Source organism: Caretta caretta, chromosome 1 (genome assembly GCF_965140235.1).
Source record: "Caretta caretta isolate rCarCar2 chromosome 1, rCarCar1.hap1, whole genome shotgun sequence".
Taxonomy (NCBI): domain Eukaryota; kingdom Metazoa; phylum Chordata; order Testudines; family Cheloniidae; genus Caretta; species Caretta caretta.
Window position 1 is genome coordinate 246,504,263 of NC_134206.1, and position 19,605 is coordinate 246,523,867.

Genomic DNA, 19,605 nt, shown 5'->3' on the forward strand with positions numbered 1-19,605 from the left:
ACTGCATAAGCTAAAAGCCAGTTGGCTGTTAGCTAAGGCTGTAGAGCAGACTCATTTCATCTCTCTCTTTAATTGGTCTCGGTGCCACTAGATGGGACAGAACACCACACCCAGGTGGTGTGTGGGTTACACTATTTCAAGTCTTTTTTTTCCTGATTCAAAATTCATAGGAAATTGGGTTTGTATTTACCCCATCACCAGATTACAGTAGTGTATTTACTTGGGGTACAAGGCATGTTTTCATAGGATTTGAATTTAGAGGCCTTATTGAGATGCTTTGAAAACAATTAATGTACAAGATTCTGGGTGGAAAATGCTTGGCCCTGTTGTCTTCGAAAGACCACCTACGCCAGTGAATAAAAGGGAACATACGGATGCCTGGTTTATGGTGTTAAAACAAAACTTTCCTTTGTTTCTATTAGATAGTATCACCCTATTATGTCAACCCTTTTTATTTCTGCTCTTGTTTACTTAACTTTAATTTGAGGAAGGGAGCTGCAGGGAAAAGTTGATATATACTGATGCAGTTTCTCCCATTTTGGTTCATTTACAGCTATCTTAAATTCACACTGAAATGTGTGTGCTGTTTCTTTTATACATTGTGCTTTAAGAAAGCTTAATGCTGGAAATGCCATTATTATATATGTTTACAGAGTGCATTTAAGATGATCTTTCATGTAGAACTTAATTCTAGTCCATTAAACTTACCAGACTTCAAACCACGATTCTGATCCATTTTTAACTGGACAGTTTCATGAACACTGTTTTTATAAATGTTGGAAACATTTCAAAGTCTCTGCTTCTTTTGTAAGTTACAGCTTCATTCACCAACTACCATGAGCTAATGTTTCCTAAGCTAGTTTTATACTAATATGTCAATGTTTGTTTTAGTTCTGAACAAGATAAGGAAGAATGGATAAAGGTAAACACATCTACATTTTGACTTTCCTTAATTAAAAAAAAAAACCTTTATTTTTGGGCTGTGCCTGTGGTATTTAAGTTGAAATATTAACTTCTGATGAAATCAAATGCTGATCGTAATTAATTCACATTTCTGGTAGTTTTGTTGTTGGTCATTAAGTAGTCTAATTTCAAAGAGTCTATTAAATTTGTATGTTTGAGACCTTTATCCATTGTATTTATAATAGGCTCTTCAGAATACCATAGAAGCTTTTCATCAGAGGAATGAAACCTTCAGAAATGCCATTGCAAAAGAATATGAGGACATGCCCATTGAAGTTTCTGTAAGTTGAGTTACTGTAGCTTTGTACAACTGGTGCCCTTTTTGTCCTTTTCCAGTTACAAATGGCATATTGCTGGAGGGTGTCAGATGCTGCATATTCAGGTTTAGGATTCTTCTAGAAATGGAATTACAAAGTAATAATTTTGCTGGTCAACCATTTCCCTTTATGAGCCAGACCATGCCTTATAAACAATCCTGTTCTTTCTAAAATGAATGATGGAGTGTCCTTTCGGCAATGTGTTACAATCTTTGACTGGATTCTTTGTTAGCTGTCTCTTGCGTAGATTTCAAAACATAGCTTGAGCTGTGCTTTGCCATTTCCTTTCCAGAGGAAGAGAATAATTATTTTCTCTACTAAAAATACTGCACAATTGTCCTTCTTTTCCCTCTTCAGAAGGCTGAGCTTGGGAAGAGAGCACCAAGATGGATCCGAGACAATGAAGTAACAATGTGCATGAAATGCAAAGAGCCCTTCAATGCACTGACAAGGAGAAGGCATCATTGTCGAGCATGTGGACATGTAAGTGCAAAGCTACATCTGCTAGCTGGGTGACCAGACTCTAGAACAGATCTAAACAGTTGTTCAGAGTCCCCATCTGGTAGCTGGTGGTTGTTCATGTTACTGCAGCAGAGACTTCAGCTGTGACCTTTGTGGTTTGTAAGTAGCAGCTCTATTAGGTGAGCCAAAAAACGGAGCAGAAGCTGGAAAGAATTTCTTGTAAATTGTTCTTAGCAGAGCTAGGTATCTAAATGTGTAAGATATGCAAAATGCCTGAAATATCAGTCCAGACTAGATCAACTATGACCTATGCACTCACCTTGGGATGCACTATAAATAGAGCAAAACTACCGTGCTTCTTCCCTCATCTCCCAGTAAGTTATTTCTTTCTCCAGTAAGTGATGGTGCAACGCCTGATTTTAATCTTAGTCTCAGAGTTTATCCTGGGTGATTTTGCATAATGTACATTTACATGCCTTTACTGCATTCATAACTTTGCTTTTGTGCTTTGCACTATGCTTCAGGCATTGTCATTAGCTCTTTCTGATTAGCACTAACTCTTTTAGTAGTTTTTGGGTTGCTTCCTCCAATTTAGAGGTGCCCAGTTAAACTTATGATAATTCCTTTTCCTTCCGCATGATTGGTGATTCAGGAAATTCTTAATTGACTTCTTTTTGTATTCTCTCTAATGCATGTCCTTCCATTTCATTTTAAAATGTTGTTTCATGGGGATATAAATATATTTTTAAAGGCTAATTCAGGTTGCTGCCAGAAGTCTTTTCTAGAAATGATACTTAATATTGCTCACTTACTTTTCATTAGGGGTTTTGGTTGAAGACCTTATGATCTAGATTAGTATGGGTTGGGCCCAACGAAAAACATTTGTTTTGGTGGTATATCAGAGTGCAGAATACATAGTGCCGCTTATGTACTATTCCAGTTAGCTACTACAACCACTAAAAAAAATTTATTTTCACTCTCTTCTGTTTTTCATGCTGGGCTTCTTTTTCTCCTCAGAGGAATATTTGCTGCTGAAAAATGTTTACAATAAAAGACTTTCCTCCTACACCTTTTAGGAGTCTAGCTTTCTTGTTTTAGTCTATTTAAAAGAAAAAAGTTCACTGTCGGGGTACAACATGGAACTGTTTCAGTTCTTCCCTTGGTATGTGTTCGTCGTTGTTGTTTCATAACAAACTATGAAGCTGTATGCTTAGATTTCGTAACAAAGTTAAAAGATGTTTGTTTCCGACAAAAGCAACAATTTCTTTTACAAAAAACATGGTATCATTTTATATGTATTGGAGTGTATAGATCAGTGGTTCTCAACCCGTGACCAAATCAGCACACAGCTGCAGCCCATGCTGGGCGATACAGGTAGTATATATATTGTGTGGATGTGGCCCCACGCAACAGAGAGAGCTGCATGTGCCACCTATAATGGTAAATGGGTTGAGAACCACTGATATAGAGAATGAAATAGTAAGCGTACCTCTTGAGTGTTTCCTGCAGAAAAAGGACCACAAGACTAAACTGACTGGGGGCGTTTCTGCAGGAGAATTTATCTTATACTCAAGTTGTCCTTAATATTGATGTGAAGATATAAATTTGAAAGCTCTGATTGACCTCAGTGAGATTTAAACATGTGCTTAAGGTCAAGCTCATTGTGTAAGCACCCATCCTGAATGTGGGTGATTTCCTGAATCAGGACCTAAATTGTAGAACAGTTAAAAGAATCCTAGTACGCATTTTATTCAGTCCAGCAATTTGAAAGGTAAAAAGCACTCACTTATTCAAGAAATAGTGAAATATAATTAAAAATTAAGTTTTTCTTTTAAATTACAATTGGTATGATAGATAGCATTGCCAGTGTCAGAAGACAGCACTTACACCTCACTTGATCTACATTTTAGGAGTTTTTAAATTGATCATTAGATTTTGCTGGTAATTTTTCTTGCTTAATCTATTATTTCTTTTTCCTAAGGTGGTTTGCTGGAAATGTTCTGATTATAAAGCTCATCTTGAATACGATGGCAATAAATTGAACAAAGTTTGTAAGGACTGCTATCAGATTATAATGGGTTGCACAGACAGTGAAGAAAAGAAAAAGAAAGGCATCTTGGAGGTACGCCGTTTAAAGAATGAAATACTTGAATCTGTAAAATTCCTGCATGGGCATCTATTGCTACATACAATAAGAATCTGTTGGCTCATCACTAGCTGAAAAGTCCTATGAGCCAGTAAAATTCTGTTTTTTTGTTTTGTTTTGTTTTTTTACCACTTCACAAATAAACAATATTGAAGTTTGGAGCAAGGCCACCCAATCGGATTGCGTACGCCAATTAGGTAAATCATCGTAGCTGGCTGCAATGGAACTCAGTGAAAGTTACTCTTTATCTCTGAGCCAATCAGATTGAATATGTATCCTCAAAGTTGAATAATTTTTTTTTACTGGACTTTACCATATATATCTTCAGTATGCTAGTTCAAAAAACCCCCAAAATATGCTATATCTTTGAAATTTGTGGCCAGAATGAAGAGAATTTCAGATATTTCTGATGACATTCAAAATACCCGTAACAAGACTTAGTTTTGATCAATTTATGTAGCAGTAAATCTCTCAATATTAGCAAAAACATATCATGCTGAGATAGATTTCTATTGGGGTGAACATCAAGAGAAATTGACCTAAGATTGATTGTCTGAAAAATTGACTGAAAAATGGTTGCATTCCAATATGACCTTTGAAAATACATTTCTGTTGGATGCTTTCATAAAATTTTGAATGCCAAAAGAGGAGCATAATTGTGATGGGTTGCTGGTAACATTTGGATGCCTTCATGGTAGACATGCTAGAAATCAGAAAGATTGTTTCAGATATTAAAGAATCTAGCAACCAACCATTGGTGGACGTAGATTAAGAGTTAAGGGTGATTCTGCCATGCACTTTAAAAATTCTGGAGAGAGCAAGACAGATTGGGCATATTTAAGGGTGGGAGGTTGAATATATATCTCGATACATTTTTATTTTTCATACACCCTCAGGCCCTTATTCAGTTTTTAATCAGGCAAACTCTCATGATCTTCAGCAGACATTTGTCAGGATTTGGCTCCTCATTAGCACTTTAGAACATCTCTGAGAAACTTCCACAGATTGTTATTAATGGTGTTGTATTTAATTGTTCTGTTTTATGCATTCTTGTCAACATCATGAAAACTTGAGTTTTTCTTAAGGAAAATATTTTCCTTCTGACACTTTGTACTATCTCCCCACAGATTGAATCAGCTGAAGTCTCTGGAAACAGTGTCATATGTAGCTTTCTTCAATATATGGAAAAATCAAAGCCTTGGCAGAAAGCTTGGTGTGTTATTCCTAAACATGAAGCTCTCGTGCTATACATGTATGGTGCTCCACAGGTATGTAGCGAGGAAACAGAGTGAAAACAAATAGAAAATCCCTCCCACCCCCCTCACTCCTTTGCCCCATTGTGGCATCTGGGGAAAAAGACATGTAACGTGAGAATAAGGGGAAATCTGTGTAGGCAGTGGTGTTGTAGCAGTGTCAGTCCCAGGTTGTATAGAGAAGGTGGGTGAGGTATCTTTTTTATTGGACCAACTTCTGTCAGTGAGAGAGACAAACTTTTGAGCTTACACAGAGCCCTTCTTCAGGTCTGGGAATAGTCAAGGAGTTGTTTTCAGCCTGTATTGTGAACCACAGCAGGTTTTTATCAGGATTTATTTCTTTTTCCTAGGATGTTAAAGCTTTGGCTACAATTCCACTATTGGGCTATGCAGTAGATGACACTCCAAGAAGTGCTGACCTCCCGCATAGCTTTAAACTGACCCAGTCCAAATCTGTACACAGCTTTGCAGCAGACAGCGAGGAACTGAAACAAAAATGGTTGAAAGTCATCCATTTAGCTGTCAAAGGTGAGACACCGGAATGTCAAAATGAATTGCAGATGAGTTTAGAGGAGCAGCCTGAATCTTCTAAAAAATCCGAATGCTGAAGCTCAAGACCACGTTCTGTTTTAAAATAATCCAGTCAGATTCTTGGTTAATTTTTCTTTGTTCAAGCAAAAGAAGCAAATTCTCCTAATGACTACATGCATCTCTTAGCACTTTATGTTGAAAAGATACTGATCTATTTAGAGATCACTTTCTTATATTTATGTTCTGTCAATGAAGTTAATGTACAGACCCATTCCACAGAATTTTTTTTAAAAAAACATAAATGCCATTAAAAGAACAAAACCTATTAACTTTAGTGTACTTCTTGTTTGTCTCAAAGTAAATTGCATTGTATGATTCACTTGCTATTGGGTTAAAGTTTGCTACTTTAATAAAGAATGTGGATATTTGATGTATCCTTTACATGTTAGGACTTTATCAGTATAAAAGATATACCTCCACATTGCCAAAATAGATCTGTAGTGAAATATACTGGGACAGTTTGGTTTATTGTATCTAGTTTATAGAATTACTTACACAATGCTGTACATATGTTATATTCACTTTTTTAATGCAAATTGCTTTTATAATAATTGGCTTTTGTCAGTTTATCAGGAAAAGAATCTAATTGTTTCAGTTTAGAAATTCATTGCTAAAATAAAAGTACAATATATGTACAGTGTTAGAAAAAATTGTACTTGATTTTGCTTCATGACAGTATAGGTTCTTATTAGTCTATAATTTATTTAAAATAAAGCATGTCTTCTCTTGCAAATTAAGCAGAGGGTTCTGAATTGAAAAAAATCACTCTTTAGTGATTTAACTAATTTACACCTACTGATCTTATTTTTATACATTATGAATTTTTAAAAAATAGCAGTAATTTAAGTGGCATGTAATGGATTTGTGAATTCCAGCTGTGTTTTTAAAAAAGAGTAGTCTTCTCTCTTTTTTTTGGTTCTGTGCCTGTTATCTTTAAGGTGCCGGTGCTACCTTTCTAAAATACAGTATGTGCTTTAGCAATTAACATCCTGATCTTAAATGATCTTCTGGGATCATATTTTTTTTGCCTTTATTGTCATTGGAACACTTGTACGTGTTTAAAGTGTTTTAACTTTCACAAATACACATATTGCATCAGCTAGTGATAACTAAAAACTATCTGCAAGGATTATACATCATACTGTATGTTAGAGCCTTTTTGAATGAACTCAGATATAAAGTCTGATCCTGCAATTCTTGACTTGCATGAGTAGTCCTTACTCCTATTGAGTTCACTAGGACTGCTCTTGGGAATAAAGACTTACCTGTGTGAGTCAGGCTTTGACTATTGGGCCCGTGATGAATCTTCATTTCTAATAGTCTTTTATGTAGGGACAAATGACTCTGCTATAAGAGGATTTCTCTGTAACATTTTAGATGGACTATAAGTCTTTATAGTGCATATGCAATGACTGGCTCACTAATAGAACAAGTTAATCAATTTCTGACTTAAAAAAAACCAAATGAAATCTTTTATTTTCTAAAATACAGCAATTAGTTAAGATGGTCCCAAGTCACAAAATTCAGATTTAGATAGTCTTCTCAAAAACTCTGGGGGATAGACGCAATCAAAACTCTGGATCCATCTTTACAATTAGATAAAAATCAGTAACTTGAATCAAGATTTACTTTACCCCCCAAATTTATTTTGTCACTCTGACAGACCTTACTTTTTTTATCATTGAGGGTGAAAGATTATCCTTCAGTCAACTGTTGTACTTGGGTATAGTCATTCACTTAATGTCATTTACTTCTGTGCATCCCAAATCTGTCTGTATTGCCCAATACTTAGGGAGACCAGGGTGAGTGTAAGGCAGTCACAGCAAATTCTGTGCTAACTCTTATGCACCCTCACTGGACTCAGTGGGCCAGATTCTCATCTCAGTTGTACTAGTGTAAATCTGGTGTAACCCTCTGATTTCAGTGGAGTTAGTCCAGATTTTTACCCAAGCAAGATCAGAATCTGGCCTCGTAAAGTTGCCCAGGATGTATGTCATTGCAGTGTTTCTCCCTTGGTCTTCACTTAGTTTAGACTGCTCTGCATGTAATTCTGTTCACTACTTTATTTTAATGCAGTATATAGTGTACAACTTATTTTATTTAAAAAAAAATCCTTTGGCAGTGTAAAAAAATTCATACCACTTCTACAGTTCATAGTATGTCCCTTAAAGTTGGGCCCTCTCATACCCTTAGATTCATGCTGGTGTCCAGGGGCAAACTAACGCATGGATCTGCTCATCTCACTCAGAAAGTGCAGCGTGACTTGGCCTCCTCTGTAGTAGCATTGCCTTCTTTCCCCAAATGGTACTGTCTCCTGGGGACATCCAGGCTTAGGGCATGGAAACACATAGGCTGAGCTCTGGCCAGAAAGAAGTACCTGGGGGTCAGTATTATATCTTTCCATGACCATTCTCCTCAGTGGAGATCTGCCTTCCAAAGGAGTTCCCAAGGCAACTGCTGATTTCTGAGAGCCTTGTCAGTGCATCTTGAGTGGGAATATCATTGCCAATACCCTGGAAGTCATGTAGATTCTGCATGATCCATGAGGTTTCAGGACCTGTTCCATGAATGGACAACTCCCTCACCCACCCAATAGAAAAGAATCATGTAAGGAAAACCTCAGGTTTATTCTCCTTTGTCCCCTCCCACAGGAAGGGATGATCTGGACTGGAAATAATAATATATAGCACTAATAAAGTGCTTCATATTTTCAAAGCACTTCCCAAACATTAACTCAGTCTTCCTTGTGAGGCACATAAGTAGGCAATATTTTCCCCATTTTCCTAGATAGGGAAAACTGAGAAGCAAAGAGATTAGGGTCTGACTGTTTTGAGAGAGGCTAAGTACCTGCAACCGCTTCAGTTGGAGTTGTTGGAGTCAGCACCTCTGAAAGACCAAGCCCTAAATGACTTCTTCCAAAATCAGACTCTGAATTAGGGATTAAGCCAGAATCAGAAGTCAGGTGTTCCAGTACCTGGTCCCTTTCTCATTCCGGGTCCATATTAGCTCATTTTGAGCCATTAAAGTTTGTGTAAATCTGTAATTAGGTTTTTGACCCAATAATTTATTTCATTTTATTATCATAAAACTGTCTGCTCAAAGCCTATTCCCGTCTCAGTCAGCACATAATGGGAGACTCTGAAAAGCAAGAATTATTTGATTGTTGTGTGCATTCTACAAGTATAAACACGGGCCAACCATTCTGGACAAAAAGATATAGACAGTGAAGGAGAGAGGTTGCTTTTCTGGACCCAGTGACAACTCTTCCAAGTATTTTTACCCAGTACCTCACAGGCTAATCCACATACCCGAATGCGAAAGCTTCTGTTTAATTTTAAGGTATATGTTCTGACTGCAAAGACATAAACTGAAAGTGGTAACTGCTATGCTTTAATTCCCATGACGTTAGAACATCTGAATTATGGAGGAAAAAAATTGTCTTTCCAACCCAACAGTTTAGATTGTGTCCAAATTTCAGCCCTGAGTGAGTTTTTTAAACCAAGTTCCCTAAAGAAAACATTGACAAATGTTTAATTTTAGTAGCATGAAGAGATGCTACATATGTGTAAGTGACAAATGGGCATTCATTTATTATGTATGTGAATGCCTTAGCTACAGTATTTAAGCTTTGTGACCCCTATATTCGAGAAGTGCTCATTTTAAAATGTTTTAGGTGATGGAGGATATTTTTGTGCAATTTAGAGCTTATCAGATATTTGACTACTTACTGTTTTTGTCAGATTTAAGGGGTTTTTTCTGTATTCCACCAGAACTATGGCTAATCAAAAAGCTTTAGTCACATTTATTTGGCAAATAATGGTAAAATTTACATTATTTTTTCAACATATTTTTCCTGATGACTGCAAGCACAGAATCTCATTTGGGTAACCCTTTGCATTATTTTTAATATGTCTTAAACATTTCTGTACTACTGTTCCTATCTATTTTATTATGTCTTCATGTAATTACACTTGAATGATTAAAGGCTGTTAAAGCCTGAGGCATCTTGCAGCTTCAACTCTATTGACTTTGACAGGAGTATTTTTTGTATTTAAATACCCCAGTTCGACAGGAAAATATTTTTTGCAAAAAGCAAGCACTGAAAAAGGAAAACATTCTCTTCCCATTGGAGTGGAATGTTGAAAATATGTAAAGTATGTGTGCACATCATATAATTGCAGCTTTTTACAAAGAGGATCTCAAAGCTCTTTACTAACCTTTAATAAGCCTCATAATACCCTTGTGGGGTTAGAGGTGTATTATTCCTTCCATTTTAATATATGGGGTAAATTGAGGCAGAGAAACTAAATACAGAACACATACCCCAAGCCTGTATAGGTTTTAGAAGAGGTTACAGACAAGGATTCAAACAGGGTCTAAGTAGAGTGGTCAAAACTTTGAATCTTGAAAAGATGGGGAAAACTTCAAAAACTTTAAATCTTTTCCCCATTTTTACTATGGCTGTAGTTGGTAGTTGGTCAAACTTTTAATTTCAAAAGGAAAACATGGAATTCCAAAAAAAGTGGCCATTTTTTCACTTTTTTTTAATGAGTTCTAGTTCTAAGAACACCTGTTTTCTTACAGGAAGTTTTAAAAATGTTAACTATGGAAATAATTCTAAATAATGAATTTGAGACCCATCCATGAAAGCATGTAGGGACAGATCCTGAGCTGATGTCAATTGGCATAGCTCCGATGGTGCCTAAACAGCTCTGATGTTTTACATTAGCTCTATGTCTGGCTTATATTCTCTGAAGGCATGCGCATGACAACCGGGATCTTTAGATGTGCTGCTGCTACTGCCATTCATCTGGACTCATAGGACCAGAGCCAACTTAAAATTGATTTCAGTGGGAGCTGGATCAAGTTTATAACCCTCTATCACACTATTGCAATCTCCAAAACAACTAACAATGGCGTAGGTGAGAATAAGTAGGTGGAAGTCCTTGAGAACAAATGATTTGTTTTCAGGCAGATAATTCAAATAATAAAGAATTGGGGTGGGCAATACCAACAATTGTATGTGCAGAATCCTTAAAAAAAAAAAAAAAAATTGGCAAGGTGTGTATGGGTCTAACTCTACAGTGTACTGTTTGTGATGAGCTTAAAATGAACTATAAAAAGGAGACCTTGTTTTATCCCAGCTGTTATCTACTTCGTGGCCATCTTGGTAAGAGGCAGTTAACTTACCAATATGGTTCTGACCAATTGGACTGTAGCAGAATATATTCTTTGGATGGAAATTTACATATGCCAATCAGATTGCTTTTTTTAGTCCTCTCTCCTTTTTATAAAACAATAGGGAGGCTTAATTAACATATATTTTTAAGACAATTATAATAGACTGATCTGATTCAGACAGCATTTTACAATCAAAAGTACACTGTGATTTAAAAATATAAGTAGTCTTTTGACAAAATTGTATATACCTTAAGGGGATAAAAATCAATACATAAGTAGATCTACTTTAGTTGCCTGTTTACTGTTTCCAACTGATTTACAAGCTGATATTCAGTCTAAGTATTCAGCTAAATATTCAACGTGGTTTTCGTACTGCCTCTTCATTAAATTATTCTCACATTTATTCATGGCATTGTCATCCCCATCCCTCCAAATAAATGTAGATTTTATTTCTCGACAAAATGGTAAAAGCAGATGATTTCCATGAATAAAACATGTTGTTTCTGTCAATGTGTGATACTAACCTACTTCAATTTATAGTTTATCCTTGTGGATTCATTAACTATTTATAGTGGCAATGTTCAAGAAAGGGTAGGGAACTGTGTCAAAGCCTCTTTTACACAGAGGTGCCATAATGTTTAGAGGAAGGAGAGAAAGTTTGTTATACATGGGGAGCAATTTGCAATAGAAGGATATTTTACATACAGTAAGATATCTCCTGCTACCACTTAAGCTAATGGGAGTTAGACTGTTTGCTTCAGTGGGAGTTGGATCAGCCCTACTGTGTAATGTCCGCTATACATGCAGTGCATTAGAACCTCTCAATTATGAAAACACTGTTTTCAGTTTAATTTGGAAGAAACTGATTTTTTTAATTAAAAAAAACCCAACCCTAATGTTTCAAAGAGGTGTAAATTTTGCTCTGATTTTACACTGAATTGCAAAATTTCAAAAAAGAGGCAAAATTTAAGTTGTGCAAATATAAGTGGCAATTTTTCTGGTCAAGAAATATATGAATGTAAAATATTTGCAGATATTGTATATATTTTCTGTAACATATGTATATTTGGTCATAAAGATGGGAGCTGGTGTATTGTAAAATTAAGCACTTTAATTCCTGTTGAATACTTAGTTTGTATGCTGTAAAATAAAAGCATCATTAAGTACTGTTGACTATCTTTCCATGATTTATTGCTGTGCTGATAAATGATTTAAAGTATAATGCCTAGCATATAGATGACACTGGAGAATAAGGGTTTGTCTATATAAGAAAGTTGTCATGGCTTAACTTAATATGCGATGTTAAACCAATGCAAAACGTCATGTGGATGCTTATTTTAGTTTAAACTAGGCTTATTTCGATTTTGGAAGCTGTACAAACATAAATGCTGGTTGATGATATGCAGCTATTTTGAAGTATTACTTCAAAAGGGGTAAACAGTGAGGTGGCAAAATTTGCAGATGATACAAATTTGCTCAAGATAGTTAAGTCGCAGGCAGGGATAGATGAGACAGAAAATTCTACATTGCCTCTATATAAATCCATGCTGCGCCCACATCTTGAATACTGAGTGAAGATGTGGTCGTCCCATCTCAAAAAAGATGTATTGGAATTGGAAAAAGTTCAGAAAAGGGCAACAAAAATGATTAGGGGTATGCAACAGCTGCCATATGAGGAGAGATTAATAAGACTGGGACTTTTCAGCTTGGAAAAGGGACGACTAAGGGGGGGCATATGCTAGAGGTCTATAACATCATGACTAGTGTGGAGACAGTAAACAAGGAAGTGTTATTTACTCCTTCCCATAACACAAGAACTAGGGGTCATCAAATGAAATTAATAGGCTGCAGGTTTAAAACAAACAAAAGGAAGTTGTTGTTTTCCACACAACGCACAGTCAACCTGTGGAACTCCTTGCCATAGGACGTTGTGAAGGTCAAGACTTTTACAGGGTTCAAAAAAGAACTAGATACATTCCTGGAGGATAGGTCCATCAATATCTGTTAGCCAGGATGGGCAGGGATGGTGTCCCTAGCCTCTGTTTGACAAAAGCTGGGAATGGGCGACAGGATGGATCACTTGATGATTACCTGTTCTGTTCATTCTCTCTGGGGCACCTGACAGTGGCTAATGTCGGAAGACAGGATACTGGGCTAGAAGGACCTTCAGTCTGACCCAGTATAGCCATTCTTAAGTTATGTTATTACTACAAAAACTATTATATCGTGAATGCCATTCCAAAGTGTGGTGGCAAAAGAATAAAAGAGGGTCATCAACTTAATATGTTCAAGCATTGAAATGTATTTTCTCTAGACAATATCACTTACCTAAGCATGGGTATGTCAGGTCAGAGGTCACCTTGGCAATGAAGTCACCTAGCAGAAAGGTTCAGGTCCTTTAATGGAATTGGCATATTGGGTATTTTTACTGTAAAAATAAATAAATAAAACGGAATTCTGCAGAATTCCATGTGGTCCCTATAGACCTGGAGGAGGTCTCCTGCATGAGACCACTTATCTCAAGCAAAAGACACTAAAAAATTTAAATTAAAAAAAAAAATTAAACATGCAAAACTCAGTTTAACACCCTGTTATCATAAAAAAATCACTTTCTCCCATTAACAAATATTTTTCTACATATTTGCATTGTGCAAACTATTAGTTAGAGTGAACATGGAGAACAATTGATCCCCATCTTCTTTATAACAACCCTTAACATATTTGAAAACTTATCAGGTAACCCCTCAGTCATCTTTCTCAGGACAAAACATGCCCAGTTTTTTAAAATACTTTTTTTACCTTTCCTCATAGGTCAGGTTTTCTAAACCTTTTATCATTTTTGTGGATCTCTTCTGCACTCTTTCCAGTTTGTCCACATCTTTCCTAAAGTGTGGTACCCAGAAGTGGACACAGTACTCCAGCTTTTGATTGTTCCCATAATTTACAACTTTGCAATAACATGGAAGAAAGTTCTTCCCAGCCCCAAGCAGTTAATGGTTGATTTACATCTAGAAGATAGAGTGTTTGATAGTGTAACTGCAGATGGTATTCTTAGTAGTCATATAAACAAGGGGGTTTTACCATTGGGGTATTCAAAGGAAGTTTGAACACCCCACTCAATCACAACTTGCCACCATGTGAGGAAAAAAAACTGGCAGAAGTTAGGGTTGCCAATTTTGGTTGGACCTATTCCTGGAGGTTTCATTACACGACATAATCTTTAATTCCTAGAGACTCCAGGACAATCCTGGATGATTGGAATCCCTACCATAGTCACTAAAACTCAAGAGAGTCAGGGGACAAGAAGAGAGGAACAACTTCCTCTCTCCACATCATCAATCTGCTGTTGATCCATCTTCAAGCTGAACTACAGTGGAGGTCTCACTCTTTTCTCCCTCCACCCTCATCGTGCGCAGCTCTGGGGCAAGATAAGCAGAGCTTCTGAAGGCTGTTGGGCGAACCTAAAGGAGCTCCACCTCAGAACTGAGGGATAGGGCAAAGAGAAGCACCCCCCGCAGCGAGCAACCTCTAGCCCATTGTTTCAACCTAGCCCCTGCAACTCCCTCAGCCCCCACTCAGCATCTCCACCAGCCCCAAACTAATTACTCAGTATTTGTTCAAACTGAATTTAATCTGCTATTGTGCTGCCCAATGACCAAGCTTTGTTAGGTCTTTCACAATTCTGTTTAAGCCCTCAGACCTCTGTTCAAGGGTTTATAGGCTCCCTCTCCTGAGCATACAGTGTACTTTTGGAACTGAGTCATGAGGATTTTCAATTTCCAATTGCTCTGACTCCATGTCAAATAGGGCATCTTTACAAATATGTGACCATGACTTGGAACAACAGACACTGATTGCAGTTGTCGTTATTTTTGAGATTCTCAGCAGCTTGACAATTTTCAGAATCAACATTTTAAAATGCAGTACACTCATTGCTGTGATACTGATACAAATGCAGTGATCTGAGGTTGACTAAACATAAAATTATGGTTGGCATATTACAATATTCAACAGATTCCTTCTATAAGTGGTGGCTCTCATTCAAGATCCCAGTAGAAGTTAAACGAATTGTTTGTGGTGAAGGTGGTGGAATATTTTCTGCAAAGGAAAATCATGCTTCCTTAATTTGTTGAATTCTTGGAATGTGTCAGTAAACTAGTAGGTCTTTGCCAAAGTCCCTCATAAGAGGCTACTAAAGAAGCTAAGTAGTCATGGGGTGAGGCAGAGTATTACTGCTGACCAAAAACTGCTAGGAGACCCCCCAAAAAGTAGGATTGAGCAGTCAATTTTCATCTGGGCAAGAGATTAACTGAATGGTGCCTCAAGATTCAGTACTAGAGTGTCATGCTGTCGGGTATGGCTTACAGCTGAAAGTGCCAGTCTCAGGTCAGACTGTTTAAAAAAGAGGGCAGACGCCCCAAACTGATGGTGCATTCTATAATTAGATTTCACCAAGCTGGTAATGTGCGCTCCTGGATCACTATATTAGTCTTACCATGGAGCCACAGACAGGCCCTTTAGGCTGTCCAGCCCCTCTTTACCACCTGGACAAACTGGAATTGGTGATGAAAGTTTACTAAAAGCAAAAATCACCTCACATTACATTAGATAAAGGGTTGGTCACTTACCCCAGGTCAATGGATACTCTGGAGCTCACACCAAAAACGAAGCTGACAGCCATTTTCTCTAGTAAACTAATTAAAGGTTTCTTGGGTAAGAAAAAGAAATGAGTTATTGAGAGGTGAAAGCAGGAAAAATACATTAACGTGTGAGTCAAAGTTTGTAAGTCCAAAATGATAGCGGAGATGTAGAGTTGCCAACTTTCTAATCGCACAAAATTGAACACCCTTGCTCTGCCCCGACCCTTCCCCCAGGCCCTGCCCTGCCCCTTCTCTGAGGCTCTGCCCCCTAGTTCACTCCATGCCCCCCTCTTTCCATCACTTGCTCTCTTCCACCCTCACTTTCACTGGGCTGGGACAGGGGAATGTGGTGCGGGAGAGGGTGAGAGCTTTGGCTGGGGGTGTGGGCTCTGGGGTGGGGCTGGGGTTGAGGGGTTTGGGGTGTGAGAGGGGGCTCTAGGCTGGGGCCAAGGGGGTTGGAGTGAGTGAGAGGTGTGGGCTTTGGGAGGGAGTTACGGTGTGGGAGGGGGCTCAGGGCTGGGGCAGGGGGTTGGAGTGTGGGAGGGGGTGCGGGGTGTGGGCTCTGGCCGGGCGGTGCTTATCTCAGGCGGCTCCCAGAAGCGGCCGGCATGTCCAGCTCCTGGGCGCATAGGCCAGGGGGCTCTGTGCATTGCCCATACCCGCAGGCAACGCCAATGGGAGCTGCAGAGCAGGAGCTTGGGGTGGGGGCAAAGTGCACAGCCCCTGTGGCCGCCCCTGCACCTAGGAGACGGACATGCCAGCTACTTCTGGGAGCCACGTGGAGCCAGCCGTAGCCCCACTGCGCCACCTACTGGACTTTCCGCTCATGCTCAAATACATTGGTCAGTCTCTAAGGTGCCACAAGTACTCCTTTCCCTTTTCAATTAGGCATTCTGGTTGAAAACCAGATACCTGGCAACTCTACAAAGATGATGTAATCTGCTAGCGTTCCAGAAGTCTCTCAGGGTTACCTAGAATAGCTCTAGGTATCTCTGTTCAATCACTCAGTATTCCACCCCGTCAGAATCCAGAGATACGGATTGCTCCCTGGATCCATTCTTATAGGTGTCTTCCCTGGGAGGCAATCTGACAAGTGGCTCCAGCATGGGCTTTTCCTCTGATTAAATGCAAACTGGGTTTGTGGATTTCCCATTGTCAAACACAATGATCCATGCTTTAAAGTTAGCTCCAGTCCTGATTGATGGACAATCCAACTAGATACACAACATGTTTAGTTACAACAATCCAAACAATCCTTCCTCAGTTTTCATGAAGTTTAAACATCAAGTAAATATACCTTTGATCTAGGATTAGCTAATTACAGGGTATCATAGGCGTGCACAGCACATTTCATTAGGGTGTGCATCCAGGGAATTTTTTTTTTTTAAAGGCGAACATTTCGCACGCTGTTTTCCACCCTGAAAAAAAACAGTAACCTAATTAATAATAATAATTAATAAAATCAACTCACAGAATTAATGAAAAATGTCTGTATATTATATATGAGATTATTATATGAGAAATGAAAATGAGCTTGCTTTGGGATTTTACAAGGCACTTATATCATTTAAACACATTTGGTACCCTGGGTAATGATAACACTTCTTGAAAATCACATAAATAGGGATCTCATGGTCCCCTTCCTTCACCCCATTGCAAAGGCGCAGGTGTTATTGCTGGCTGCCCAAGGGCTGCAGCAAACCCTATGGGCAAAACACATGGAAAGAAGAGGATCAATTTATACAGAGGGTTGAAGGGGGACTCCCATAGTGCATTAATTAACACTTAATAAATACATCAAAATTAAATACATTACAGAGATAAGAACCTGTAACGACACCTTTACTTCATGAGAAGCTCCAGGGAAAGAAGACCCAGAGGAAGTACTGGCAGGGGGAATCCCAGGAAGACCAAAGGGGCTGGTAGAGGGAGCAGACAGAAAACAAGGGTAGAGGCAGAGTGGCTGCAGGGTTGGCCCAGTCTTCTGCATCTCCCCTGTGGGTGGAGACACTGATCTCTATCATTGTAAGAGGGAACAATGGAATGGAATGCCCAGAAGAATGAATGACTTGAGGACAATTTCCTGAGGGACCCATACCCTTGCAGAGCTTTTCTAGCTCTGACGTTTACATTTCTACATGGTTTGGCCCACAGAAATAAAAATCTGCACATCTTCCATGTGTTTTTGGACCAATGGAAAAAAAAACAGTTACAATTCAAGTGACTTTTAAAATGCCCTATGAAACTGAGTTAACAAAATAAATGAGCTTATGAACAACCAGAAAATATACTTCTCAAGTGAAAAACTGTAACTGGACTTCTTTGCAAAGAAATTGTAAGTTTTCTTACAAGAAAAGCCACAAACTGTCTGGAAAGGAAGAGTAGATTAAATTACTTGCCTCAGTGAAGTTAAATACCCAGAGAATTGCTGGGCCTGCGATGATGATGATAACTGGGGCTTGCTCACCTGTGGCTCCCCCGCCCCATGCTGTGGGGGCACAGCCAGGCTGGTCTGCATCTGCAAACAGGCCCCCTGCCTTAGCTGCAGCTCCCATTGGCCTTGGTGGCCAACAGTCTGGGAGCCTCCTGGTCAATGAGCTGGGGAGGGGAGGGGAGAGGAGGGGGAAGGCAACGGGGGTGATTGTAGGGAGCTTGGGAGCAGGTGAGGCAGGGGGGAGGGGAGCGGTCTCTGGAGGCACAAAGGGGGGGGCTCTCTGGAGAGGGGTGATGGGGGCATAGGGGCTGGTGGGGATCTTCCAGGGGGGCAGAGGGTTGTGTGGGGGGCGGGAGGGAGTGATGGACAGAGCCAGCTGCAGCCCGGGTCTGGTCTGTGGGGGAAGGGAGTGTTGCTATACCCGCCCCCAAGGAAGCCCCCTCTGTACTGTGTATTTTATGCCAGCCCCGGAGTACCAATCGCTGCTCCTTTCTCCTGCCTCCAGCTCCATCTGTTTGTCTGCCCCCATAATGCCCCCCCATCTGTGTCTGACAGTGACAGACTCCTGCTGCTCTCTCTGCCTGCAGCTCCCTACCTACACCGCCCCGCCCCCCCCAGCTGGGAACTGGGTCAGCTCTGGGAGGGGGGACGGAGGTAGCGTGCGGAGCTGCCCTGCCTCTGCTGAGACTCTCCGCAGTGCACAGGGTCGCCGGGGATGGGGGAGCTGCCCCCGAGGGGAGAGTGCCCCACGTTGCCGAACCGTGGAGCATGGGCACCACGGCCCTTCTCACCTCCTATGTATCCAACCCACCCTGCTCCCTGTCCCCTGACTGCTCCTTCCCCTTATCCAACCCCTCCAGCCCTCCCTAACCACAAGGCTCCTAGCAGCGTTTGGCTCAGCGTGGAGCCAGACACGCAGCCCCTTCCCCCCCCCCCCCCCAGCTCTGCCCTGCATTAGGCTGTGCCTGGGCACACCCCATGCGCACATCTATGCAGGATATACACAATGGAACTACATGTAATGAGATAAAAATTAAAGGAGTACTTGTGGCACCTTAGAGGCTAACAAATTTTTGCAGATACAGACTAACACGGCTGCTACTCTGAAACATGTAATGAGATAGCAGACAACAGAATGCAGGTAGGTGAAAACAATACAATCAACATCTCCTTTTGATCTGTTCTAACAAGTGGATTGGCTTGAACACACTCTGACTTTTTAGCATTTCTTTGATATTTGCATGCAAGTGAATTGCCCTATTGCTCTAGCCTGAGCTAGCAATCTGGGATTTATATATTTATTAAAGATCTGCAAAAATGGTGTGCAGGTGAGTAGAGAAGGTAGCAAAATTTGCAGCTGACCCAAAGTTATTAGATTTATCAGAATTTAAAGAGGACTGAGGAATTTCAGAGACCTGAACAAGCCAACTAGGAGCAGCATGATGGCAAGTTAAGTTCAGTGTTGACATGCAAAGTAATGCATGCTGGAGGGAAAAATTTGAACTATTCATATACCTTGCAAGATTCTGAGGAAAGAAATTGAGTGTCTTCGTAAACAGGTCAATTCAGACTTCTGCTCAATGTGCAGCTGCAGTCAAAAACCAACAAGATGTAAGGC

General features: G+C 39.6%; 1 protein-coding gene across 7 annotated transcripts in view; it reads left to right on the forward strand.

The window, feature by feature from the left end:
* Positions 1 to 12,084, forward strand: part of FGD4 (FYVE, RhoGEF and PH domain containing 4) — a 197,662-nt gene extending 185,578 nt beyond the window's left edge. For all 7 annotated transcript variants that reach the window (XM_048829817.2, XM_048829835.2, XM_048829853.2 and 4 more), the window contains 6 exons: positions 892 to 922; positions 1,149 to 1,244; positions 1,638 to 1,763; positions 3,724 to 3,864; positions 5,016 to 5,156; positions 5,492 to 12,084. In XM_048829817.2, the coding sequence (XP_048685774.1) occupies positions 892 to 922; positions 1,149 to 1,244; positions 1,638 to 1,763; positions 3,724 to 3,864; positions 5,016 to 5,156; positions 5,492 to 5,749 (793 nt within the window). In that variant the 3' untranslated portion in view covers positions 5,750 to 12,084. The remainder of the gene's footprint in view (positions 1 to 891; positions 923 to 1,148; positions 1,245 to 1,637; positions 1,764 to 3,723; positions 3,865 to 5,015; positions 5,157 to 5,491) is intronic.
* Positions 12,085 to 19,605: the final 7,521 nt, after the last annotated feature.